The 26,384-nt window shown below is 41.9% G+C and overlaps 6 protein-coding genes across 8 annotated transcripts; 2 read left to right on the top strand and 4 right to left on the bottom strand.

The window, feature by feature from the left end:
* Window positions 1-1,706: 1,706 nt before the first annotated feature.
* LOC116212435 (probable 2-carboxy-D-arabinitol-1-phosphatase) lies at window positions 1,707-5,334 on the top strand. The gene is made up of 9 exons (XM_031547052.1): window positions 1,707-2,121; window positions 2,587-2,692; window positions 2,843-3,059; window positions 3,172-3,290; window positions 3,692-3,781; window positions 4,162-4,215; window positions 4,311-4,409; window positions 4,492-4,599; window positions 4,767-5,334. The coding sequence occupies exons 1-9, from the start codon at window positions 1,766-1,768 to the stop codon at window positions 5,139-5,141; spliced, it is 1,524 nt and encodes a 507-aa protein (XP_031402912.1). The 5' UTR covers window positions 1,707-1,765; the 3' UTR covers window positions 5,142-5,334.
* Window positions 5,335-5,482: 148 nt separating this feature from the next.
* On the top strand, window positions 5,483-10,011 carry LOC116212437. 2 transcript variants are annotated; one of them, XM_031547054.1, is made up of 4 exons: window positions 5,483-7,618; window positions 8,152-8,327; window positions 8,510-9,096; window positions 9,335-10,011. In XM_031547054.1, exons 2-4 carry the CDS (start codon window positions 8,263-8,265, stop codon window positions 9,745-9,747), a joined length of 1,065 nt encoding a protein of 354 aa, XP_031402914.1. In that variant the 5' UTR covers window positions 5,483-7,618; window positions 8,152-8,262; the 3' UTR covers window positions 9,748-10,011. The 2 variants fall into 2 exon arrangements, with proteins under 2 accessions (XP_031402914.1, XP_031402915.1); XM_031547055.1 differs by lacking the exon at window positions 5,483-7,618 and having other exon boundaries at window positions 8,152-8,402.
* Window positions 10,012-10,869: 858 nt separating this feature from the next.
* On the bottom strand, window positions 10,870-12,072 carry LOC116212439. 2 transcript variants are annotated; one of them, XM_031547057.1, is made up of 3 exons: window positions 11,397-12,072; window positions 11,264-11,305; window positions 10,870-11,118 (listed from the first exon to the last, which is right to left on the bottom strand). In XM_031547057.1, the coding sequence occupies exons 1-3, from the start codon at window positions 11,830-11,832 to the stop codon at window positions 11,114-11,116; spliced, it is 483 nt and encodes a 160-aa protein (XP_031402917.1). In that variant the 5' UTR covers window positions 11,833-12,072; the 3' UTR covers window positions 10,870-11,113. The 2 variants fall into 2 exon arrangements, with proteins under 2 accessions (XP_031402917.1, XP_031402916.1); XM_031547056.1 differs by having other exon boundaries at window positions 10,870-11,305; window positions 11,397-12,034.
* Window positions 12,073-12,679: 607 nt separating this feature from the next.
* On the bottom strand, window positions 12,680-13,657 carry LOC116212440 (stress-response A/B barrel domain-containing protein At5g22580). Its single transcript, XM_031547058.1, has 2 exons — window positions 13,401-13,657; window positions 12,680-13,105 (listed from the first exon to the last, which is right to left on the bottom strand). Exons 1-2 carry the CDS (start codon window positions 13,517-13,519, stop codon window positions 12,901-12,903), a joined length of 324 nt encoding a protein of 107 aa, XP_031402918.1. The 5' UTR covers window positions 13,520-13,657; the 3' UTR covers window positions 12,680-12,900.
* Window positions 13,658-14,209: 552 nt separating this feature from the next.
* LOC116212436 (tRNA dimethylallyltransferase 2) lies at window positions 14,210-18,469 on the bottom strand. Its single transcript, XM_031547053.1, has 10 exons — window positions 18,177-18,469; window positions 18,002-18,081; window positions 17,425-17,493; window positions 16,762-16,834; window positions 16,568-16,689; window positions 16,055-16,129; window positions 15,308-15,730; window positions 15,070-15,148; window positions 14,802-14,965; window positions 14,210-14,672 (listed from the first exon to the last, which is right to left on the bottom strand). Exons 1-10 carry the CDS (start codon window positions 18,412-18,414, stop codon window positions 14,520-14,522), a joined length of 1,476 nt encoding a protein of 491 aa, XP_031402913.1. The 5' UTR covers window positions 18,415-18,469; the 3' UTR covers window positions 14,210-14,519.
* A 926-nt stretch (window positions 18,470-19,395) lies between these two features.
* On the bottom strand, window positions 19,396-26,384 carry LOC116212434 (pleiotropic drug resistance protein 2-like). Its single transcript, XM_031547051.1, has 18 exons — window positions 25,658-26,384; window positions 25,167-25,255; window positions 24,679-25,054; window positions 24,468-24,558; window positions 23,390-24,290; window positions 23,135-23,295; window positions 22,951-23,057; window positions 22,691-22,850; window positions 22,513-22,587; window positions 22,301-22,416; window positions 21,863-22,195; window positions 21,393-21,683; window positions 21,225-21,308; window positions 20,998-21,131; window positions 20,673-20,900; window positions 20,384-20,555; window positions 19,923-20,177; window positions 19,396-19,752 (listed from the first exon to the last, which is right to left on the bottom strand). Exons 1-18 carry the CDS (start codon window positions 26,150-26,152, stop codon window positions 19,483-19,485), a joined length of 4,338 nt encoding a protein of 1,445 aa, XP_031402911.1. The 5' UTR covers window positions 26,153-26,384; the 3' UTR covers window positions 19,396-19,482.

Below are 26,384 nucleotides of genomic sequence, written 5' to 3'. Positions count from 1 at the left end.
TTTTTCAAATGTTCGATAATCATATCCATTTTCCTATTGGACCAAGAAAAAAAAAGAAGCATTCAGAAATTAATTTTTTTCCAACTAGCCGTTCTTAGGCTGAAAGTGACCTGCGCGTTTACTGGGTCTCCCCCGGGGCCCGCCGTATTTCGTGGGCCGCGTCTTATATAGTTGTTGCCTTACTGGACCGACGTCTTCCCCTGGCCCATGGCAGCCAGCTTTACCTTTTCGTGGCAATTACTATAATACGTACATGGATAGATAGACCAATCCTAATAAATATTTTATATATTTAATAAGATAATCCAACTTAAAGTATTAAAATCTGTCGTAAAATCAATCTTTTTCTTGATGGATGACATAAATATGATTTAACTTTTTGGAAATAAAGGTATTCTATCCGTCCAGACCACCAATCGAAGTCTGTCGTCTTATAACATTAAGAATGATAAAATATAAATATGTACTTTTTCTCTGTGGCAAATAGGATGACAGAAATTTGTGTGCTGATGATGATTGATAGTTCAGTTTTTGGGCCGCCTTGCCACTGGATATGGACTTTGGTTAGGCCCATTCGCTCTTCCTTTCCCGGGCTCCCCAAGCCCACGACAAAGTAGTTTCTATTACCTTTTCACAAAATACCATTGCTTCATGTGGATTCGAAAAGATGAGACATATTGTGTTTGGCTTTAGAGTTTAGTAGAGCTGAGTTTTTAATTTTAATTGATTTGTAATGATTATGTTGTTGAATTATGAGAAAAAAGTGTGAAAAAGTGATATATAATTGAAAGAAAATAATGATTGTGTTGTTGAACCGTGAAAAAAGTAATGAATAGTTGAGATAATTTAGTATTAGAAGTTGAATTGAATGATTAAAAAAGTTAAAGAAAAAGAAAAAGTAATAATTGTGTTGTTAAATTGAAGATAAATAGAATTAAGTGAAGTAGAGTTAAAAAATATTATGAAACCAAATGGGCATAAATTACTCGAAGCACAAGTTACTAGGTCTTTTCCACGACCGGCTCGTATAAATGCAGACACGTAGTGTTGCATTCGGCACCCTCGAGCTTTTTGTCTCACTGGACTTACAAAGGAAAGAGTTGGATATTACAACCCGCACGATTCATTCGTAGAGCTTGTGCTATAATCTATATCTATATAAATTATTATAAAAATCGAAACGATTCTCCGAATTGTGCCACATAAGACAAAAAAGTTCTTACATTTAGCGACTTCTTATAGTCTAACGAATTAATGAAGAACATCTGACTTAATATGAATACGGCATGTTGCAATTCATTAGATATAATAAGATATATATTACGACAGAAGTCGAAAGGTTTACAGATTTTTTTTAAAAAAGCTCTCAATTTTTTTCTCGATCTTTATAAATTTCAGAAATTCTAAAGGAAATTTTGATTAAAAAATACAAGCAGTATACAACCAGCTCTCTTTTAAGAAGAGTTGATCAATTAAAAAGGGATAAAGTCGACAAAATAAAAAATTAACGAATATTATTTTACTAATAAAATTTTCTACACCAACCTGCGCAAAGTGCAGGCGGATCGACTAATTTTCAAAATTTCGGTCACCGTGGCGGTAAATTTATCTTCTTTTTGCGACAAAAAAAAAAACCAGCGGGATAATAAAACCACATGCTCGTGCCACGTGTCGTCCCTTCGTCTCCCTCCTCCTTCGCTGCGCTGATCCTATAACGAACAAGAACAGTGCACAAAGCCATTAAAGCCACTGAGCAAGCGGAGTGATGTTTACGTCGGCAGTCTTCCTCCACAGTCCTCTCCTCCTCCCGCCACACAGGCGGCGGTGCTCCGGCCCGTGGTTCGCCATCCGGTCGTCCTCGGCTCCGAACCTCGTCGAGAGGTCCGCTGAGGCGGCCGAGGAGAGGCGCCCCGTGATCCAGCCGCACGACTCGACTCCCCTGCCGGCCATAACGGCGGCGAAGAGAGTGGTGCTGGTGAGGCATGGGCAGAGCTCGTGGAATGCGGAAGGCCGAATCCAAGGCAGCTCCGACTTCGCCGTCCTCACGAAGAAAGGCGAGGCTCAAGCTGAGACTTCGCGGCAGATGCTCGTTGACGACTCTTTCGAAGTTTGCTTCTCCAGGTTGGGAGCACCATCTCTGCTTTCAAACTTTCTCGCCGTCTCAGCTCTCTTTTGGTGTAGTGCAGTAGTTGAGTGCTTTTTGGTTTCGTTGGAGTTGATTAGGTGCCGCTCGAGTACTGCGCTTGGCATTTGTTAGGATAATTCTGAGAAAATGATTCAAAATAAATTGGATGCATTCACAGATTTCGCGGCAGGAATTAGTAACTCACAGTTAATTATACCTGAAATTCAATAGATTAACGATTGAGTGGTCATCTTTTGGTGATATTCCATGCATTCTGGAAGATTTAAAAGGTCATACTATGGATTGCACTTCGATCTTGTAGGATTGATTGCTATTTGCTTTGACCTTGTTGAGGTAGTTCTTTGCATTTTCAATTGTGGCCTGGGGGCGAAATGATTATCTGATCATCAGATAATCTCGCTGCAGTTTCACTTCAATAAGCTGCCACCTCTCTGTTACAGCCCTCTGAAACGTTCTAAGAAAACAGCTGAAATCATATGGGGCGCTCGCAAGGAGGAGATGATTACGGATTCTGACCTGAGGGAGATTGATCTTTACTCCTTTCAGGTATGTCGGATGCCCGAGCGTTGTTTTCCATTAGCTAAGTGTACATGTTATGGATTGTATTTCAATTAAGCGCCATGACATATCGAAATTGATTAGTGAAAAGCCCCTCACTATGGTGCTGATGTTGCTAATTTTGCCCTGGAAATTTAGGGTCTGCTGAAGCATGAAGGGAAAGAAAAGTTCGGTGCAGCTTATAGGCAGTGGCAGGTGGATGCTGCAAATTTTAACATTGACGGTCATTATCCAGTGAGGGAGTTGTGGGCACGTGCTAAGAGCTGCTGGGCTAGAATTCTAGCCCATGAAAGCAGGTCCGTCCTTGTTGTTGCACACAATGCTGTTAATCAGGCTCTCGTTGCAACAGCTATTGGTACTATATCTTCTCTCATTTATAGATGGATGTGGAGATCTCGTGGAAATCTGAGTTTCATGTTTCCAATTATGCCTTCTCGTTTTCTGTTTCTTTTACGTGCTAACAATAGGACTAGGAACGGAATACTTCCGGATTTTGCTTCAAAGCAATTGTGGAGTGAGCGTGCTGGACTTCACCCCTCGAGAGGAGGGTGGGTCTCCTTATATTTGTCTTAATCGTCTAAATCAGGTACCTGTTGAATTTGTACCTCTTTTACCAGCTTGGCTCTTGCATTGTCAAATTGCAGACAACTAGGTCTCTACGGTTTTTTAAGGCTACTATGATCAGGCAATGACTTGGTCCTAGCCAATTTTTGAAATCCAATGCACTAATTTAGTTTTTCGGATCTTGAAAGGCCTGACCTGTATCTTGATTATGTGGATGACCTTGAGTACAAATATTTCTATAGCATCTGGAGCATCTCCATAGTGTTCTCAAGCATTATGCATCTTGCACATGTTGTTTGATGAATTTTCCTTTTATATACACTTTATAACAATTTACAAAATTTCTCAAAACGATGATTCTATTCGAAATCTTTGCCTTTGTGAAAACCTTTTGAGCTTCTTCTTTTATTGCCTTGAATACAGACTCCAGGTTCACCTGTTGCTTCTGGAGGCAGGAAAACTAGCAAGCGTATCATACTTGTTTGTCATGGAGTAAATCAGACCAATGCAGAGGTATGAAAGTGCTGACTCGGATGACATGTTGCTTAGCAGATACTATTTTGGCTCTTTCTGCTATGTACTCTGTCGATCAGGTGCAGCTGGCTCACCTGGATTGGCCAAAAAGTTACTGTTTCCTTGATAATCAAATGAGGGTGCTCTGCTTCTCATTTTCTATAAACATGGTTGAAAAAATAAAAAAGGAAATCATATGTCCCCGGGCACTAAGCATTTAGTCTTGGAAAGCCATCCATCCTAAACGTGATAGTGTTAGAAGGCTATGCATCTGATCAATAATAAACATTGTGCTTGGCTTCTAATTTTGTATGTGGTTTCTCAGTTTCCTTCAAGATTCTAATTTCGGTTACTTCTCTATGTTTCCTGATATATGACAGGCTGACTTTCCCATTTCTGGAGATGGACCAATGAACATGCTTGGGATTATACAGGTCTATCTATATTGTCTTTTTCTGCAGAAGGCGAGCAGAGACAGCTTATTTCTGAAAAATGTACTTTCTGACTTTCTTCTGCTGTTGCATAACAGTCCCAGAAGACTGCAGAGCTGCTTCTTGATCTGAAAGTGAGCTCCATTGTCAGCAGTCCAAAGAGTGCCTGCATTGAGACTGCTAGTGTCATATCCAGAGTGAGCTCATTGTTTCATAATTGTGGTCGGCTGATTCTTTTCAGGGGAGAAAACTGAATTCTAATGCATGTTATCTTTTTAGGTGCAAGAAGCTGCGGATTGCTTAGGTGCTGATTGCGTGCCACGCTATGTTGATATGAAGGAGCTGCAGGACCTTGATGTTGGAGACATTTTGCGACAATCACAGAAGGCATGAATCCAAACATGATGAAGTTTTATAATTGAAATAAGCAAGTTTGAAATACATATCATCCCAGCGTTTCTTCTTTCCAGTTGAAACATATGGTTCACAATATTTGGTAGAAAAAGGCACTCAATTTCTTGTCTGTGGGCTCTGCTCTTTCTCTTTTTATACAGGATACTTCTGAGGATCCAGATTTTCATCCTCTTTGGCTGAATGGATTTGAAGATAGGGCTATTACAGAACTGTGGGCCCAGTCAGGGAAAGCCTGGCGATCTTTGTTGGAAGAACTAGCTGACGAATCTGACCCTGAAAAGATTATTGTTGTCATCGGAGATCCTGCAGTTCACATAGCACTGATGGGCCATTGCCTAAATTTAACAAAGGAGTGGATGGGATCTTTTCACGTTGATGCTGGTAGCATTAGCGTCCTTGATTTTCCTGATGGTCCGTTTGGAAGAGGAGTGGTCCGGTGCATAAATTACACAGCGCATCTTGGAAGATGGTCAATACCTATTACAAGATCAACAGTGAATGAAGAAGATTTTTAATTATCTGCTGGTAACATGTATACTCATAGGATGAAAAGTTGAGGTAAGACGTATATACTGAAGAGTACTATTAGTGAGCTGTGAGAGTGTATGATACTGCTAGTGTTGGCTTATACAAGTTAATTTTTGTAAATGCAAACACGGAGTGCCTGGTGCTCACCCCTGTTTCCATAATACATCTGTTCTTTTGTCAGCCATGATTGCCTGTTTACTTAGCAGCATGAATTCCTGCATAGAGTAGACATTATACTATGTCATGATGCATGTTTCTAGTGCTATTATATTATCTTAATGGAGAATTTAATTTTCTATAAGCAAGACGGGTTGAAATGCTCATGAATGTACTAGCAGCTGTTGGGATGCTCTGTGCTACAAAGCTGAGTCTTAGTACAGGTTATATTGCATCTGTTGCCGTTTTGGGTGTCAGTATTGCTGGATCTCTAGTCTTCTAATACAGATCAGTTCCGTGTCAAATTTCAATGGACGGTGTGCATAGATAGAACACACCCTTACTGCTCCACCAGAATGTATTGTTGAAGATCTACCAGTCCTTGGAATGGGAAAAGGTGGGTCCACGTTAAAGATCTCCATCCCAGTTCATGGCATGCAAATTCAGAAGATCCTTTTGCTTTCTAGCTTTTGAATGAGTAAGCTATGTCATGGCATGCAAGCCAAAACTAGGATTACTTCCAACATTTTGCACAAATGATTTTCATGGTTTTGTTGTCTCCGGTCCAGTCTTTATCTGAAATTGTTTTTGTTCCGGTTTTTTATGCTTTAACTTTCCTGCTACTTCTCTCGAAAGATTGGGGCGCTGATGTGTCTTTATGTCCATATTCAAATGCTACCTTGTTATCATTCCTTATGTTGGGAGCCAGCACCATTTTAGCCAACCCTACTACCTAACTCCTGAAGAAACCTTTTCTGGTTAATAGTTGGGAAAACTTCTGATGTCCATTTTTTAATTTCTGTTTCGTTTTCTGAGTTGTTGCTTCAGGTACTTAGCAGAGGAGCTGCCTTTCTACAATAACAGAAACTATTTGGAGGATTCCAACCTCCTCCGGGCTAAAGAAGCAACGGATACTGTTCAACATAAAGGTATGGCTTAACGCTTGCCCTCTCATAGCAAGAATATTACCGGAGAAAACATGATCTTTCTCAATGATTCTCCTACCCACCTGCTTCCTTGTTCAATAGAGAAGTATTAAATTGATTACCGTTAGTTGCGCAAGAGACATGGAGAGAGAGATGCATCATAGATATGTCCGAGTCCCATATGCTCACCGACAGTTCAATTATTAGGACAACAGCTTTTTAGCCAATAGTCTGCTTGTTTAAAGAATGTCGTAGTAATAGACAAATCCCATTTTTAGGATTGGATGCATCATTTTGTTGGTGTTGGAGGTAATCCACTGACAAAAGAAACTCGTGCCAGAGTGGCAGGGGAATTTTTATTAGTCATTTTGAGGCACAACAATGTCTCCCGTGCACAAGAAATTGGACTTTTCAATAACATTTAAGGAGCAACAGAGCTAGATGTATGCCATTTCCCCCCTATTCGGAGGACCCGGCCCTGTCAACAGTAGGCTCTGTAAATGTTCAAAAAACATGGGCATTTTGCCCTGGTGAGAGATTTGGCATGCTCTTAGTCGAAGGACAAGTATGTCTCTCTCCAGTCTCCAATTATGAGACAGGCGGAGCTTATGGAACTCCAAATTAGACGGGTCGGGAAGGATATAGGATTTGGATGATGATCATGGAATTGGAATGCATCTGCCTAATTACTGGAGATTATATAATTATATTGGATATCAATATTTTAGTGCATAATAATATTGATTTAACAACTGCAGTTGCAGTTGCACATGCTATTAGTCGACGGGATGTCACTTCTGTCCCCTTAATGATGATCCTATCAAAGTCATAAATATAAAAAAACTAATCAAATCAGACTAGTTATGGGCAATAAGCTGAAGAGCCTAAACTAGACGACAATAGAAAAAAGAAAGCTGAAATATTTCCAGAATTTATTATAATGGCAAATTAATCATAACCTGTCCACTAGTAATATGAATTAATGCCTTCTATTCCTAGAGAACAACTTATTATGGGTGGCGTACAAGTTATGCTTTTCCACCCCCAACTTGACTTCAAGGAAATTATGGGGAGTATGGTAGTCTTCCACGTCCAACAAGACCAAGTATACACACTGCATCACTCTTTATTTTCCCCTTCATTCGAATTGGAAAAAAAGAAATATATTGATTGGTCCTTTTATATAAATGGATGTGTTTTAATTTTTCCTTCCCTATATTGCCATATTATTATCGGAAAACACATATTCTGGACGGCAATGCGATATTGATTGTGGCTTTCGAGGAAGAAAGAATGGTGAAAAGGCCGTCCCAAGTTCTCGGTCACAAGATTATGTGGCTGTGACGTGTAACATGTTAAGGGAGCCCCTACTCATAAGTAAGGTAAAGCTAATTCTGTTTATTGGCTCTTTCTAATGATGGATTTAATCACCATCAATCTCTAAGTAGTAGTCTATACCAAAATTTTTCCAGTAGTGGACAATGGACCGACGTGGTGAATCGAACATTGAACTGATAAGAAATTAGCAGAAGCTGCAATTTTCTCCTGGGAAGATCTTTTTCCAGAGCCTTTTATTTTATTATTTTGGTTTTAATTATTTTTAAATGAATTTATATTTTATATTTAAATCCAACTGGTTGGTTGATTATTGAAATTGATATCTAAGATGACCTGGAATGATTGATAAATCAAAGTAGACTTGGAAGGTTTCTACTTCAACTTCCCCCATCATTTTCGCTTCAAATGTTTTCCTTCTCAATACGACTTGAATGAATATCATAAGAGCCGAGGCCCACTCTCTTCTATAATAAAATCATGAAAAAAGTTGTTGTTAGTGCCTCATGACCTTAGTTAATCAAATGATTAGTTTTCCATAATTATTACCTCACCCGTGTCGGTTTACTCTTCCAAGCAGCTTGATTAGAGGCATGCTAACTGTGTCGAGATCAATGAAGGAAGTTTTACTGGAAAGTTCGATAGCTTGGATCTTATTGGGCACTTAGGCGCTCAGCAGGGTCCAGCACCGATGATTGTCGAGCCGGGTCGCCTGGGATGCATTCGTGAAGTGACGGTTGTCGCACTTTCGAAAAGGTGAATATCGGTATTTTTCACCTGTCAGAATAGATCAAAGACCAGGACCGTTCAAACAGCACTTCCTTACGGCAGGTTAAGAAGCACTTTTAAGAGCCTCATGTCTCTGTCAATCTTCAAATCTTGCCATCTCCCTTCCCATTAGAAAACCAAACCATCTCAACTCACCTCCATTTCTGCAGAGTCCCTCTCTCCCTCTCTGTGCAAATGAGAGAGAAATTTTCTTGTTTCAGTGAGAACTCCATCAGCTTCTCACAGCCCTCCTCTTCCCATCCTTCATCCGTCCCTTCTACTTCTACAGCCTCAACGTCCCTCCTCCCTTCAATACAAAATACTGTCACCTCTGTCTACAGAAGCAAATCTCCCTCCACTCAAAAGCCCCTCTTCATCTCGCTCTCATGGTTCCGGAGCCTCGTGCTGGGCCAGTCGAGCCTCACGATCGGCTTTGCGCCTGACCCCGATCCTGCCTCCCCATCCTCCTTGTCCTTCAAGCTAATCAGCTCCAGCTCCGGACTGTTCAAGAAGAACAAGGGCAGCAAGAGGATCGATCTCGAGAAGTCCCGCGTAGAGGTCTTCTGGGACTTCGCAAATGCGAGATTTGATCGCGGGCCTGAGCCGCTCAATGGGTTCTACATCCTTGTGGTCGTCGGCTCGCAGTTGGGCCTCTTCCTGGGAGACATGGCCGAGGAAGCTGTGGAGAAGAAGTTCAAAAGTAGTAACCCAATGACACCCAAGTTTGCTCTCGTCTCACGGCGAGAGCATTGTTCGGGTAATCAATCGCGATCCCATCCTCAGTTCTTGTACGTTATATGAATATTTATCACTAAGTTTGTCTTCTTCTTCTTCTTCTTCTCCTTCTTTTTTTTAAATATATATATATATATATATATATATATATTAATTTCTTCTTTCATTCGCCTTAGAAGCAGAGCAGAAAGAATTTGCTTCAGAAGGTTTCCTCTATTCTCCAGTTTCATTAGCTCATAGGTTCAAGTTTCATGCAACAGGCAATGGCCTTTACGGCACGAGGTGCCAGTTTGGCGTGGCCAGTTCAGAACATGACATTCTGATTCGAATCAGCGAAGGAGGCGAGGGACTGAACAGGGATCCGATCTTATATGTTTACATCGACAAGAAGAAAGTGATGAGGGTGAAGAGGCTGCAGTGGAACTTCCGAGGGAGCCAAACAATATTCGTGGACGGGACGGACTTGATGATCGATATGCTGTGGGACGTGCACGACTGGTTCTTCAACCAAGCAAGCGAGGGGCGTGGGGTCTTCATGTTCACCACAAGGAGTGGATTGTTAGATGGGAAGTTCTGGGTGGAAGATGGGGATGAGAAGTTGGCGGAGAAGTTGGAGACAGATCATAAAGCTGATGATTTCTCTTTGTTCATCTACGCCACCAAGCATTCGTGAAAAAACTGACCTCTGCAGTTCGATTTGATTATGCTCGTGCTTGGTGTGCTTACAAAAGGAACCAGGCTTTTGCAGATCGGTGCAATATGATTTTTTTACGGAAGATTAAAGAAGGTGCGCGTGTAGTTTAACCGATGGAAGTTACCGGTGTGTGATCGTTCGAGGCAGTTAAACCGATAAATCTGACCAAGTCGCTGTAATTTGACACACATAATACAGAAACATAGGAGATGTCGACAATTATTTAATTTTCGTTTGTCGTTAGCTTTTGTTTTGTTTTTCCTATTCCAAATTAAATTTCGTTACAGTTCGGATTTGATCTTTCCTCATTTCTTCTTTAAAGAGACAAACATATACTAACCCTACTCATAGGAAGCGTGAAGATGTTCATGGGTTACTAGTCGATTTTCGATGAAATCCGAATGGGTCGGTATTGGATTATGGTGTCCTTTAGTCTGCCTAGACATTCCACGAAGTTCGGCTGCTGGACGAATGGATGAAGATGACCGAACGTGGTTTTTTTGGCAACCAAATAGACTGAAGTCCAAGGAATGGCCAAACTAGGCTTGGAAGAGCATGCCATGTTTGCGTCAAACAAGTGATTTTGGATTCCCACCGAACGAGTAGAGGATTGTCAATCAAGATGGCCAGTACCTTTCCCTTTTTGACTTCTTATCTCCTTTGCCATTTATTTCCACTCCCATAAAAAAAAATTGACATTTTTTCGGCAAGCTTATGCGAACGAGAAAACATTTTATGAATCAGAGGCACCGCGTAATCATCAACACATGACGTGACCGAGGGAGGAGGCCATTTCTTATTGCGAGGACGGTCGTCATAAATTCAAAGTTGCAGCTTATTCCGCTAATTACCTGAGATCCTATTCCGTTTACTGTATTTGTGACTTTCCTTGTCTAGTAGGAGGGCAGGCTCCCCTAGATCCAACATTGTTCGGGGGTCTAAATATAACGTGCCATTAGGGTATGGTACAATTTTCTGCGACTTATATCATTGCTTCGACAAAGACGGCCCTGACTTGGAAATTTTGAGGTGCTATTATATTCATTTCTCGTGCAGGACTCAGTAAAAGAAAATGAAAACATGTTCCAAAAGGGTAGTTAGTTCTCCATAATGGTTATTTTTAGTCTGCATATTTTCTTGGATTCATCCATGTAATGACAATTAACTTTGTTAGGCAAAGCTGTTGAAAGAGAAGCCAGCAATGATAGGCTTACGAAATTTTGACATTCTCCCTGAGGCATGCCACAACCCTTTTCACAAAGCAAGAGATCAAGTACCGGGTTTGATCTGGTCACTCTGCCTGCCGGGTCGAAATGATTGCGACCCGAAAAGTTTTATACCTTTTTCAGGCTGCGAAAAAATGAGTTCCTTAAGCGATTTAGCAATTTTCCAGAAGTAAATGGTAATTTGCCTGCTAAAGAGTACAGAGCTCAACTGCTAAGGTGGGAACCCATCAGTAGAACAATGGAAGTAAGGACAGAGCAGATCATATTACCGAAAATGTTGCTTGGTCCACTCCTCGATATAAGCTGTTCCTCTGTGCGAACACGTAAAGATTATGTATCAGTTATATACCTGCAATTCGATCTTGAAGCTGTTGAGAATAAGAGATGGAACAGATCACTTACTGCATTCTTTTGGGTGGCAGATGCACTTCAGTCCCACCCCGCAGTGCCCACCGGGATTCTTGCATTGGTCGCACAGGTTGGGGACATGGTCCGGTATGTGAACGGACATCCTCGTCGCGAGTTTGTATTCATCCATAGAGTTTATGTACACCGATCGGTAATTCGAGCAGTTGAGGGCCTTCCTCGAGTTGGGCCAAATCCCCGGCTTCTTAATGTCACCCATATACGAGCACAAGTACTGAGCCTCTTCATCGGCCGCTCGGATGAGCGAGCAATCTTGGGCGAGGCTCGAACTCTCAGGAATTCGGAGCGAGCAGTTGAAGAGGAGGAGCAAGCTCGTGTTCGGATTCGAAGGAGCATGTACGGCTCCGGCAGCCCAGAATAAGCAATGGGCTACCAGAGGAAACACGAGGTGAAGGTTCTCGAGTGATGCCATTGTGAAAGCTGTGGAAGTCCACAAAAGTTGAAGAGACAAGTGAGAAATACAAAAGAACACATGAATCTCCAGTTTTTATTTTATTTTATTTTATTTTTTCCTGGTGAATATTAATTTTATTATTTTTGTTGTATTATTTTTAAGATTTTCCCGTACTTTTAGTTTCAAGTTTCACGGATCTGGAAAAATGTATAGCTATCTATCCCAATCTGTCGTACTTAAAAAAAAACAACTTGGTATTGTTCTCAGTTATCTTTCAGAATTTTATCCTTCTGCAGAAGTACGTCTTTTAGCCCTTTTTCTTCATTTCTCCCTCAGTTCTTCCAGGCAAGGGAACGTACCACTTCTCGATTCTTCATTCCAAATGACGGTTCTGCCCTCTTGTCATTTCAATGCATGAGTGATAACGTCTTTGCTGGATTTTGTCCGCTAATTACACTTAACTGTTCAACTGCATGATTGATGAGGAAAGTTAATCACTACAGGGAGACAGGATTTGCTCCAATGGGACCTCTGTGATGAGCTCCAAATCATCTTTCCCTTAAACAAATCCGTCCCCTCAAACAAGGCATTGCCATAAAGTCAAAAAGCAGTTTTATCCCCTTCTCCGGGCAGTAGTGGTGTTCTACTTTGCCAAGCGATTCCATTTTTAAAAAGGTTTAATTCGGTCGAGAATTCAAAGTATCATGCATAATTCGGGCTTGATACGTACAGACAGAACTCGGAATAAGACGGGGTATGTATGAACAGTCTGGACGCATGAGTAGGGCAGAAGTTCATAAGAACCGAAACCATCTCGATACTGTAGTATTCAAGGAGAGATTCCTCCAAAAGCCTTGGACTGGGGTAAACATTCACGAACAACATATATCGGGTATTTATTACGATTGAAACCAAGCCTTTACATCGGAAAGTGGACAGTACAAGAGCAATGCATGAGGCATGAGACTGCATGTCCATAGCAGATAAATATTGTACAAGCATTTGGAAAATATATGATCATCACACACGGGTCTAAGGTCTAACTAGTTTACTCATGAGGAACTAAAAGGTTCGGGCAATTATTAATCATGCAGCACGCTGCGGCTTCGCAAGGACAGTTGGGAAATCGAGGAGAACCACTTTCTCAATGGCTTCGGAGAACTTGGAGGAGAATTCGACGTGGTTCGGGTGGCTCACAAAGGCAGTGAAGTCCTCCTTCTTGTCGAAGGTCATAATGAAGGCATGGGTGTAGCCTTGCCTAAGCATCTCTGGGCTTTCTGTGTCCTGTCCCCTGTTTGCAGCAGAACTAATGATACTGAGCATACTTTATAACGAAAAATCTTCAGTTCACAGAAACACTAATGTATCTGAGATTATTTTCGAATTGAACAGATGACGTTATGCTGAACCGAGTAGAAGTAGAGTTAGAAGCAACACAGCCATATTCGATCATAATATGGTATCCTCTGCGCTATGTTGGTATCTTCATCTTTATTGGTAACCAGTAACTCCCAAATGGCGTCACTCAGTGTCTCGAAGACTAATAAGAGAACAGAGATTCGAACTATAGGATGCAGCTGGCTCACCATTCGAAGGACTTGACAGCTTCGATCTCTGAGACAAGCTTCTCCAAGCCCTTCAGGATCTCGTCCACGGCGGCATCTCCTTTGAACGTCACTATCACCAGGTGCTTGAACTCTCCCATTTTTTGGATATTCAAGCCCACGACCACGAAGAGCAATCAGCTACTGAAGCACGGGATTTATACACGACGTGCTTCTCGGGTCCCTATCGGGTCCTGACCCATCTCACCATGTACCCGTGTTGTTGGTGATATAGGCCTCGTTTTTTTCCTTTGGACAGAATCTACAAAGAAATATATGGAACTGTACGGATGAAATTAACATTGCTTTGTGAGGTTGTCCGATGCTGTTTGTCGTGGCCCTTTGCCCACATGGCCGATGGGGTCTGTGAAGCCATTCTATTTTTTGAATACTTTGAATGGAAGACAAGACGCCCAGCTAGCTCCAATTCCATACTTTCGTGAACCCGGATCCGCTTCACTCTTCAGTCGACGTTTCACGCAGTCGATGTTGGAGAATGAGTTACTTTAAAGTTTTCGGCTCGAGAAAACTAAGCAGAAAAAGGTGTGTGTCAACGACAAACAATTATTGTCCACAACAGCAAACATGATATTTCCTTCAGGGTTGCACTGATGAATGTGAAGATGATATCGCCAGTCTTATTTCCATTATTTTTCTTTCGATTCTGTTCTCTATTGCCATCGGTTGTGGAATTGTACCCATGAAAAGGGTTAGCACTAGCAGACCAATACACGGACCAATCACTCCCGCGCTTTTCAGTACCCCGATTTCTCATCAGTCCACAGTACAAATTGATTTTCAGCTTTCCGTCATTTCTATGTGAACTAAGCCATACATATATATATATGCATAAACAAACATAGGTAATATCATTCTAGTGGATCACATGGCACCACTTTTCATATCAAGAAATCTTCAATGGAGCCCCCCGTTAGATCTGTGTTCTCCATTTGTTTCCTTCCCCAGAATTTCTATGGAAAAGAAAGTGGAGATGGACTCTTCCTTTTAACCAAGTTAGACCCGCAAAACAACAAAAACGAAAAGGATATTATTAGCTCCGTGGTGTATGTAGAGTTTATAAAACATCCTTCAGTATACGGATCAAATCCTGATTCCAGCTCCGCGGCGTATGTCCCGTTCCACATAATCTGAACCGAGCAACTTCTTCATCCGGGCGGCGCGCTTCCGATGAGAACGGCCCTGCCTGTGTTGCTCCCACTCATGCGCTCCTCTGAGAACCCGATCCCCACAAGCCTGCAGAATTATTCACCAAGAAAGCACTCATTCAAGCTACACATTCCAACAAATGTAGGCAATTGGGATGTTTAGAGCCTAAGCTGCAGAGATTTACGATTATCAGAGGATTCAAAGAAGTTCCCTCACCTTGCACACGTATTGAGTCCACAGATCCCTCATCGACAAACTTGTCTCGGAATGTTTCCGAGCCTCTAGATCCGGTGACTCACTTGAATTCGCATCCTGGAAATTTCTTATAAATTCCACTGCTGGTTCCACTACTCGTGCGTCCCATGAGTCGTTTGACCTACCTGAAGGCGGAACAACAGAAATATGATTTCTTAGACAAGAGTAAGTGGAAGGGGGAAAAGAAGTTAATAGAGTACAGAAATATGTGTCCTAGTAGCAGACATACTACATGATATTGCTTCTGTTGAATCAACAAAGTTGATGTCCCATCCAAACAATGTTTGAAGCCGCTGAATCCTCCTTTTCTGTGGAATACACAAGGCTACCCGAGCATTACTATCAACCCTTTATCAGCCACCACGACTGATCAAGAACTGCTCACGACTGCTCAATCCTTCATTACTCATAAAATGATAGCGAAGGAATGATTAATTGCTAGATGATGCTCGACAAAAAATACTTGCCTGTTGACGTACAAGTCTCCGGGTATTTGCTTTCACACTTTCAATGGCTCCTTCTAATAAAACTTTAAGTTGGTCCTCAATCGAGGACTCCAATATTGCTTTCATATTCTCTTTCAACATTTCACCAACTTGCTTTGGCGACTCCAAATATGTTAAACCAGTGTCGGAAGCATCTACTTTAGCATGGCCTATTTTGGAAAGGTAAACTCTCAGGAAAGTCTCGAATTCTCTAACACCGATAGCCTGTCGCAAACCTCGAGAATAGTCTGCATCGATGTCATAGATGTCACAGACTTCATTAAGCAACCCAGAATCTACCATAACATCGACTCTTTCTTCCACATATCGGTCCAGAACAGGGAGAGAGGCATCCACGCATATAAAACAGCAGCGGTATCTAAAATTTTCAACACGGCCCCAGTTCTGCCCTGCCACATGCATAGAGAATAAATTTAATTTCTAACTCAAATTGCTTCAACCATGTCCTGTATACATAAAGTATTTCTTGCTCTTTCAAAGCTTAATCCATTTTATTCATCAAATATGTCCTGTTAATGTGCCTGCCAGCCCATAATAATTCCAGTCTCTTAATGAGGGGGAAGAATTCCCCTAGCAGTTCTAAGCATCAACTTCATCCTGCCGAAGTGACGACTCACTTATAATTGATATACAGATATTCAAAACAGTTGCAAGTATAAAGTTTCTCTAACAGATGAACCATTTGTCTAGTTTGAAGAGAGTACGAACCTCCACAGTTTTTTCCTGAAAAAGTTTGCTAGGGACAACTCCAGAACGAGCATATAAACTAAGATACTGATTTATCTGCAAAATTGAGAACCAACTGAATAAGCCTCAGGAGAATGATAAGAATTGCATTCATCATGCTTAAGATTATAAAGCAAACCAAAAACTTCGATAGAAATACATCTTTCAGAAACGAAGCATCTAGATCTTATATTTGCTATATTTCAACAATAGATGAGATATTATAGCATCTTCGACTAACATCTACTGTTTAGGATTACATACATAGGAAAACTCGACAACAATGCTAAACATAGCAATCATCTGAGATAATACGGCTGGTTCTTACTCAGTGGTACCATTGCAATCCTCATAGGCAACAAAAAATTCTGAATTGCAAGTCAAGAAATCCCATGATTGTGGAAAATATTACATTCAAGCTTTATCAAAACTATAAGCTTAATATGGAAGAATACAATTCAAGAAGGCACTGTAAAAATGTGAAGAAATACTTACTTTTCTCTTGTTATTTGGATGTATCCTATTTGCAGCAATAGGATCAATGGCTTTCAGACGGTCAAAGCTAACATTACAATTGCTCTCCCCAGAGTCTACTTCAGAATCTGGATGCTCCTCTCCTGGGGAAGTTCCAATGTCAATTTGCTTTTCTGGCAGGAGAAAAGCATTTAAGCAATCAAGTAGCAGCTTACCAAGAGCTTCACTTAAACCACCATCATCCATATGATTCGCCGCCTCATCCATGAGAAATGGACTCACAAGAGCCTAATAAACACATAAGGAGAAAAGGAAGATAGGCAAATGCGAATAAAGGTTAAATGTTATCTCAAGCCTTATTGCTTAAACAAATAAGCCTAGAATGGAATTTAGGCCAGTATACTGAAGTCTTTTGTACAGTTTTCATTATAAATAGAACAATCATTGGGAGAATATTCAGAGAACTTAACAAAATACACCACAAAAAAATAAAACTAGATGGTTGAGAACCAGTACCAGGTGGGATGGGATGAAACTATATTAACATCGCCTCAGAAGGCATTTAGCTTAATTCATTATCCTTTTCTATAATAATAAATAGAAGGCTGGTTTTATATCCTATATCATTTTTTTACCCACTATATCCTATATCGTTTAGCATGCTACTGATGCTTCCAAAAATGCTTGCAAAGGGACAAAGTTATTTATTAAAGGAAACACTCTATACCATTGTTAACGAGGCATAGACATAAATATACATGAAATTATACACGGGTATAGTATGGGATGAATGCAGGAAAACTGTCTCATACAGGGTAAAATAATTCAGATTCGATATTCTTTGTCCTCTAAAGGAGATCAATACAAACCATTCCCACCTGAATATAGTAATTAGTTCCACCAACTATGACTGGCAGGTGATTGCGCGAACAAATGCGATCGATCAACTGTAAAAGCCAAAGGATGCAGCAAATAAATACTCGCGGCCATGAAAATCTGGGAGTCAGTTCATCAATCATTGAGTTCCACCACATAGACCAAAATAGAAGCTGCTGACAAACCAAAACAGAAGCTGCTGACAGAACGGCAATTACTTATGTATAAACCACATTCACAGTCACCAGAATTTACCCCTTAATCTAACAAGGTTGCTCTTCCCAATTGCTTGAATTGACAAGAAGTCTCGATATTTGATTATTCCAAAAGCTTATTACATGTGATCAGGCAACAGTGAATACGAGAGATGATTATGAATTAGCGATTGATGCCAGGAACAATCAAAATTTCATTGTAGAGGATCGAATTTACCGAGAAATGGAAAAAACAAACCTAATAAAAGTGACAAATTTATCCCATTTTTGTCTATGCCAGCAAAATTCAATCAGTTTGCACGGACCAGTGATCGCGAATGCTAAATCTGCACGAACGAAATAGAAGTGTAAAAGGGGTACTCACAGGGATAGCTAAATCACGGAACATCTTGGCCGTGAATTCCTCGTTAGGATTGACTGTGCCCAGAAGATGGTGAGGAACTCCTGCACAGTTGTTGCCAGTCCTAACTTACATATTCAGCACAAAACTGGCAACACACTATATGAATCCAAAACTTCGAATTTAAAGTCTTTCTTGCCTTTTTGCTCGTCAAGGGGGACTTTGTTGGTCAGAACATCGAGTCCACCGTAGACCTGCATGGAGTCAGCGTTGATGACCTCGATGGGAAAATAAGCGGCCAAATCGATGGCCAGCTTCGACTTCCCAGCACCGGTGGACCCCATTATCACCACCACCATCGGCTTCTCATCTTCTGAATGAGGTCCGCCATTGCTAGGGTTTTGTGAGTCCGTCGCAAGCTCGGTAGCAGCGTCCATCTCCCCGTCTCTGCTTTCCTTCCTCCTCCTCTCTCATCCCTCCCGCGAGCGCGAAGGAAGATGAATCTCATCTCCCGAAGGTGGCCCTTAAATTATGCCTATTTATAAATGACTCCCCAAACTTTATTTTTTATTACAACTATTTCTTAATATAAATTTGACCGACAAGTCACAACCCTTTAGATTGCGTTTGGATTTAGAGTTGAGTTGAGTTGAGTTTTGATTTTAATTGGTTTGTAATGATTGTATTGTTGAATTATGAGAAAAAGTGTTAAAATGTAATGAATAGTTGAGAGAAAGTAATGATTAAATAATGATTGTGTTGTTGAATTGTAAAAAAGTAATGAATAGTTGAGATAATTCAATATTAAAAATTGAATTGAATGATTAAAAAAATTTTAAAAAAAATAATTGTGTTGTTGAATAGAAGATAAGTGGAGTTGAGTTGAAAATTTTTTAAAAAACAAACACACCCTTAATCTGGCTATATTTCCTTTATAACAAGAAACAAAAAAAAGTTTTACAAATTGCAGGAAAAGATTCAGTACAGTTTGGTGCTGCTTCACTGCTCAAAAATCTTGGGGTAATTGTAAAGATGCAAAGTTCATTAACCGTTTTGAGAATATTAAGACTTTTTAGTCTAGTGTTGATTTGAACATATTCATAAGACAGTTGAAAATAGTCTATTATTTGAGAATGAAACATGGGACAAGAACTATTATTCCATTCATGTCTTACTCAAGAGCTCAGAAAGAAGATGAGGGAGAGAGGAGACGGTGAGTTTAGTGAAGCAGTTAAGATGGTTAAAGAACTTTTAGGGATCAAACTGAAATCAAAGAAAAATTCAAAATTTCTCGTATTAGTCCTTATGTTTTATTTTTGAAACTTTAATCCCTAAACTATGACAAATGTCCTATAACTCTTTTGAGCTTGCTAGAAAACTAATACAACCATTCAAGAAACAGCTTAATTATACAACAATTACACAATGACAAAGACAAAACAATAAACGGATAATGAAAAACCATTACAATAATTCTATCATAAACAAAATGAAAGGTGTCCTGTCTATCTTCTTTGGAAGTTCAGGAACTTGATTCCGTAGGCGAACACGAAGAAGAAGAGCAGGACCCAGCCCACGTGGGCAATAACCACGGGAATGAGGAAGTCATGGTCGAAACCCAAGAATTCCTTCAGGAACACGTTAATCGGAACCGGTTCTTCCCCGGGGATAACGAGCGGTGTGGTGTAGTCACCGAACTGAGATGCAAAGATGCCGTAGATTGTCCAGGCGACAGGGGAAGCCCAGTAGTACCACCTCCACCACACGGGAATCATCTGTATATAACAAAGAGTTTCGTGTTACAAACTTATCATAACGAAGTTTCCCGATATCTACTGATTTCAATTTTAAAAGCATTTCCTGTACTCATATTCCAGTCCCATACTTAATAATGTCGGGCCAAATCCTTTTCCGAAAAAAGAATAATGGTCTTGCGATGACTTACCGGTCGGGGGATGAGGAAACCTGAGAATAAGTTCCAGAAATTGAGGAAGAACGACATGACAATGGCAGCGACTTGATGTCCAGGAGTAAGAGCGACAACCATCATCCCGTACATGGAGAAGTAGGCGTAACACATAAATATGAAGTAATAGAAGTAAAGGAACTTTTCTGCCTGCCACTCGAACCCGATCATCGAGTATAAAATGAGAGTGTAGATTGCGGTTTGGATCGCCACATAGATAGTCTCAATTGCCACCTGATACATACCCGAGAAAATGTATCAGGAAATGGAAGTATATGACTTTGCAAGTCACCGTGAAATATTCCTTTCAAGACCTAATCATTAACAGTTGCCAATTGCTAATGCCCCCACACCCGAGGGACCAATAATCCTGTCCGAATGGGTCGCCTCAGATATGGGTTAGGCTAGAATCTGTTGATTATTAAACTGTCTCTTTTTACCTGAGCAAAGGCATAAGGTAACTCTGAGTACATTCCTGCTGCCCGTTCACGATAAAAGACCGTTCTCTCAATCGCCACCACAGTCTGCACTGCAGAGGCATTGGTGGCTCCCAGGAAGAGAACTGCAGCATAGGCAGCACCGAGCATATTCTGTAGATCTTGCTGGGTCGCCCTGTTTGAAATGAACATTGAAATTCAACCCCTCTGTCAGGAAAACTATTCCAAGTTTGGTTTGTTCTGAGACTAACTTATATATATATATACAAAGGCAAGTCATTGATGTACTCACAGTTTCTGCCCTTTGTCCCAGAAAACGACGCCAAACATCACCCCAATGACTATGGTCATGAGGAAACGGATTGCGTTGTACTGCGAGTTCCTCCAATAAGACCAGTTCTGCTTCCAGAAGCAAGCCTTGCATTGAGTAAGGAAGCTCTGCGAGTATTGGGTCGGAAAATACAGGTCCTCGTATCCCGGGGCTGGAGTGCTCAGTTGCTTGATAAGCTCCTGATTTTGACTGATTAATGAACAGCAAAGAACTCGAACAAGGTTAGTTATTGGACATTCACAAACGGAGGGGGAGGACTATGGAGCAAGTGAGAACAGGGAATTACCGGTAGAGATTGGAATTAGCGTAAATGTCAGCAAAATCAACATCCATCTGAGTTTCGGCAGCTGTGGAGCTGACATCCAACATCCATGTGGCAGGATTGTAGCCATCCACGATCTTGGGAACCCCGGGAATAGCCTTCACCAAGGGTATAAGGTACAGGTCAATTCATTTCTCTGTTTTATCGAACAGATATGACAATTTTAGGACAAGTATATACATCAAGCGCACCTCAAAGTATTCGACGAGCTTGTGGGATTGTTGACCCAGAGGCCCTGCATAGATCACTTGTCCTCCTCTTTTCATTAGAAGCAACTGTTTAGAGCAAAAATGTCAGCTTAAGGGCTGAGAATAGAATCAATAAAGCAGAAAATATGCTGATAATCACATCACATCTACCTCATCGAAGGCCTCGAAAATGTCAATGCTCGGCTGGTGAATCGTGCACACGACCGTGCGTCCAGTATCCACGGTGTTCCTCACGGTACGCATGACAATAGCAGCAGCCCTAGCATCCAGCCCTGACGTGGGCTCGTCCATGAAGATGATGGAGGGATTGGCGACTAACTCCACAGCTATTGTAAGCCTCTTCCTCTGCTCAGTAGATAGACCATCAACCCCAGGAAGCCCGACAAGAGCATTTCTCAGCGGTTTGAGCTCAACCAACTCCATAACTTCCTCTACAAACATCTGTGAACAAGAACAATAACCAATTTCAGTCCTCAGAGACAGGAGAAATTTGAGCGAGTCAGTTTTCCCCAGTGAAAGCACATTGCCATTGAGATATATATATGTATATATATATATATATATATATATATTTTGGAACTACTTGGGGCAATGTTTCTATATTCCGATTAGCTACAGACCTTTCGTGTTTCGGTCTTCACATCCTTAGCTAGACGAAGCCATGCAGAATATAGAAGTGACTCGTAGACAGTGACATGCGGTGAGTGAATGTCGTTCTGCTCACAGTAACCGCTCACACGAGCAAACGTGGCTTGGTTCTTAGGGTAACCCGAAATGCTTATATCTCCTTCTATATAGCCACCGGTTTTTCTTCCAGCCAAGACGTCCATCAATGTTGTCTTTCCAGCCCCACTGACACCGACAAGGGCCGTCAGAACCCCTGGCCTGAAAGCTCCACTGACATCCCTTAGGAGCTGGAGTCGGGCATCTTCAACCCCCTGAGTCTTCATTTCCTGTTAGCAAAAGCCGCTCATATTACTTCCAATCTCGTCTCTGAACCTAAGATCAGTCAATGGCAGAGAACATCTGGTAACAAATCTCGAACAAAATTTACTTACTGCAGGCATGTCAACGTAGTAGTTCACGTGATTGAAGGCGAGGGAAAGGGGCTTGAATGGAAGAACCATTCCACGCCTTGATTGAGTCTCAGAGCTCATTACTTGCATTTTGATACCTGCACTTGAATAGTCAATTAATTAAACATTAGGAAGGCAGAGCGAAAAATATAACTACTGTTACGTTTGTTTTTTGCTGCAACATCATCACGTGCCTTGAGAACGAGTTTGGCGGTTAGACTCATCAGATTCGTCGTCCTCCAACATTGTAGCTTTGTTATCTCCAAGAGCTGAAACAAAGTTCAAGAAAAATGAACAACTTATAATTCCAACTCTCACAGCCAGAATTGTGTTGCTTTGTTAGCTTTGTACATCAGGCAGAAGCCCACTTACGGTTCAGCCAAGTTAGAACTGCGATGAAGAGAAGGGTGAAGAGAACAGAGAAACCAAATAGAGCGGCAACACTGATCCAGTACCAGCTTTCAGTCGTAAACAGGCCCCTTTCATCGAGAAGGGTCTTCCCTACTGTTGGTTGGCCTGTAAAGAGAGGAGGCTGCGACAGATACAAGCATATTCGAATTAGAACGAATGTTTGTCTGCGGAGCTTGAAGTTATATTGACGAAACTGCCCGAAGTAAAGAGAGAGAACTCACTGGATTGCTCCATCTTTTGTCGAGAAACTCGTTGATGGAGATGGCATTAAGTCCGTACATCATAGGAGAAATATAGTAACCCCAAATCATCCACGGTAATATGTCATCTGCACAGAACAATGGGAACCGCAATGAATTTTTGATACTTCTAAGTAATCGTTTTAGAAATAGGCAATTTGCTGACCTTTTGCAACTATAAAGCCTCCGAGGATGAAGACCAACAGGAGAGTGAAGGTACCAAGAGTGTTCGCAACAATCGGCGTTCTTCCAACACCGGCTATGAAGCGAAAGAGCGAAAGAGCCATCTGATTCACTCCGAAGAAAGCTAGGAACTGCTTGAAGAACCTGAAGAAAAGCATAAAAGTGCCTTATTGGAACTGCATATGATTCTCCAAGATTGGAAAAGATGGAGAGTGGCGCTAGTGAGAGAGGCACTCACCTACTAGCAGAGGGGGCAAACCCAATGGTGTAATAAGTAAGAATCACCCAAATTCCTGACTCCACGAGGGAGACGGGAATACGGAGAATCCAAATGGGCACCCCAAAGGCCCACGCTGGGTAGAAATGAAAGTCCCTCTGTTTGAAGAAGATGGGAAGCCTGAAGACAGTCATTGCAAGCTCGGTTAACCCGTTGAACATGACATTGACGAGACTGAAGAAGAGGGCCCCCCAGAACTTGGCTTTGTCCTCAATCCTGCCTGCATTCATCTCCGTCCTTAAGAACACGGTAAGTGCAATAATGGCCATGACCGTGATCTGGAAGGTCTTGAAGATGTACACAGGTGTGCTCCGTTTCATGAGGAGCCACTCTCGGGCAAAACAGGCTTTGAAGAGCTCCCAGTTGGAGATCCCATACTTGTCCTTCACCAGGGCTGCGGGGTGGGCCAGCGACTTGTCATAGGGGATCCGTAACTCCTCTAGGAGCTGTTGCCCGACATGAAACGAGTTGAAAGCCTGCGAGAACTCAACTGCAGATACGTACTGGTATGGTTGGTTCTTCCGGCACCAGTACTGCTCCTGGTCCTTCTTGGATGTCACTTCCTGGAGAAAGTCAGCGACTCCTTTTCTTTCTGGGCACTTGAAGCCCATGTGCTCAAAGAACTGGAGGACGTTCTCCCGAGGCCCCTGGTAGACGATGCGACCCTCAGAAAGGAGAATGATATCGTCAAAGAGATTGTATGTCTCCGGGGCAGGCTGCAGGAGGGAGATCGCCATGGTTATGTCCATGATGTGGACCATCTGCCTCATGAACTTGATAATCTGGAATGTCGTCGAACTGTCGAGCCCAGTAGATATCTCGTCCATGAAAAAGGCCTTCGCAGGCCCCACCAGCATCTCCCCTGCACTCGAACATCAGTAGTTTCCATTAATGACATACTCCTATCCTATGGACCTAAAACTCATTGTCCGAGTTCAGAAGCTTGAGCTAGTGCAGGGAGGCACTGGCATAACATGTACAATAAAAGCAGTGAAAAACAAAATGATTTTTTCGTCCAATTTATACCAATGAAGTATACCTGTAGTGACACGCTTCTTCTGTCCACCGGAGATACCTCTTCTCATGTCGTCTCCTACCATAACATCCGCACAAATATCTAAGCCAAGAAGCTGTTGGGAAATTTTCAACGTTAGATTGGGAAAAAGTGAAACAGGAAAAATAAAAATAAAAATAAAAATGTGTCTGATAATTTCTTGCACATCATAATAGTAGGGAAAAGGAAAACCAACCTTGAGGACATAATCAGTGCCTAAGTTCGTTTCCTGTCCGATCATCGCAGTGGCCTTCATGAAAGCATCAATCTCTGGATCGGGCTTTATCCCAGCCTCTCTCTCTCGCCTCGAGAGCTCAGCCAACATCTCATAACGGGACCCAACTCCAAGGCAACGGCCGGAGAAGTCTAAGGTCTCGCGGACGGTCATCTCACCAGTGTGAAGGTCATATTGACTGATGTAAGCACAAGTTCTCTGTGGAACAAACTCGTTAAATTCGTGCCCACAGAAGGTGATCTTGCCGGTTACCCTCAGATCATCATCGGATTTTCCTGCAAGTGCCTTCAGTAGAGTTGTTTTACCAGAACCAGGCGGTCCAAGCAGCAGAGTCATCCTGAAAAATGGCATAGTTCCATTTAGATCTCACAGATGACTTGAAAAATGAAACTTGATTAGTCCTGCTTTTCCCAAGAGAAACTTTACGAACTTTTCTCCGGGTTACATACCTTGAGGGTCTGATGATGCCACTGACATCTTGAAGTATCTTCACAACCCTTTTCTTCGATGGGGCGAGACCTACCATGCTAAGACCTCCCTGTTTGTATTGCAAATTTGAGTATTGATCGACAAACTTCCTTAGGCGTTCGCCAGAAAGAAGAAATTGAAAGATGCCATGATATCGAAATGATAGATTGACAAATCATTGATTTTTAAGCACTTCAATTGATCTCCGTGATTGGCCAAAAAAAAAAAAAGTGATCTCCATGAAAACTGTGATAGAGATGAAGTTGACATGACATAAGTTCATTTCCTCCAAAATCATATATAACATGCTCGAGCATAAATATGAAGAAAACATATTGACTCTGCAGTCTTATTGCACTTTACCATCACCACTTTTCATATATAATTGGAATAAAGAGTCTTACGTAAAATATGTCCATATACGTCGTGTATATATATATTAATGAACAGAGGGATAGAAACAAGAGCATACCTCAATCGCGTTCAAGGCGGAGTTGAGGAGAGTGGGAAGAGCTCTGGTACCAACATAAGCATCCCCCTCAATAGACAGGTTCTGGAACCGGACCTCGATCTTCGGGATCTCAATTCCAACCCGATCGGTCCTGTCCCTCAGCCGCCTTAGGAACTTCTCATTGTCCTCCTCAACGACCTTGAGGATGCTCTCCATCAGGACCTTCTTCTCCTGAGCCCCAAGCCTGGTCACGTCAACTTCACTGTGCATAATCCGCCCGTGGCTCCTCGCTTGTGTTAGGACCCCCTTCCTCATGCGGTCGTAGGTGGGCAGCCGCTCGATGGCCGCCCACTGGAGCTCCTCCTCATCATCCTCCCGGCCACTGACCTGCCCTCGGCTGCTCCTTTGAAATACATCGGGTGCGTTCCACACGTCCCTCACGCTGCCCGACCTCCAGCTCCGCCGGCTACTCGTCTGCCGGACGATGTCATCTCCGGCTAAAGCTGCGGCTGCCATTTGAAGAAAGTTCCACTCACTTCAGTTGGCCCCCAGATCCGAGACTCTCCTAGTCAGAAAGCTGGCAACTTTACAGTGTACCCAAGGAGAAAGTACACAAAGCTCTGAGCTTTTCTCGATTTCTGACACACTTTCTCCTCCTCCTACTACTCCTCCTCTTTCAGTTTCCAACCATGGAGGAAGAGATGAGAAAAAGAGAGAGAGAGAGAGAGAGAGGGAGAGAGATATTTTT

The sequence above is a fragment of the Punica granatum genome, chromosome 6 (genome assembly GCF_007655135.1).
Source record: "Punica granatum isolate Tunisia-2019 chromosome 6, ASM765513v2, whole genome shotgun sequence".
Lineage (NCBI taxonomy): Eukaryota > Viridiplantae > Streptophyta > Magnoliopsida > Myrtales > Lythraceae > Punica > Punica granatum.
Note: the sequence above shows the minus strand (reverse complement) of the source record. Positions and strands in the feature narration are given on the sequence as shown.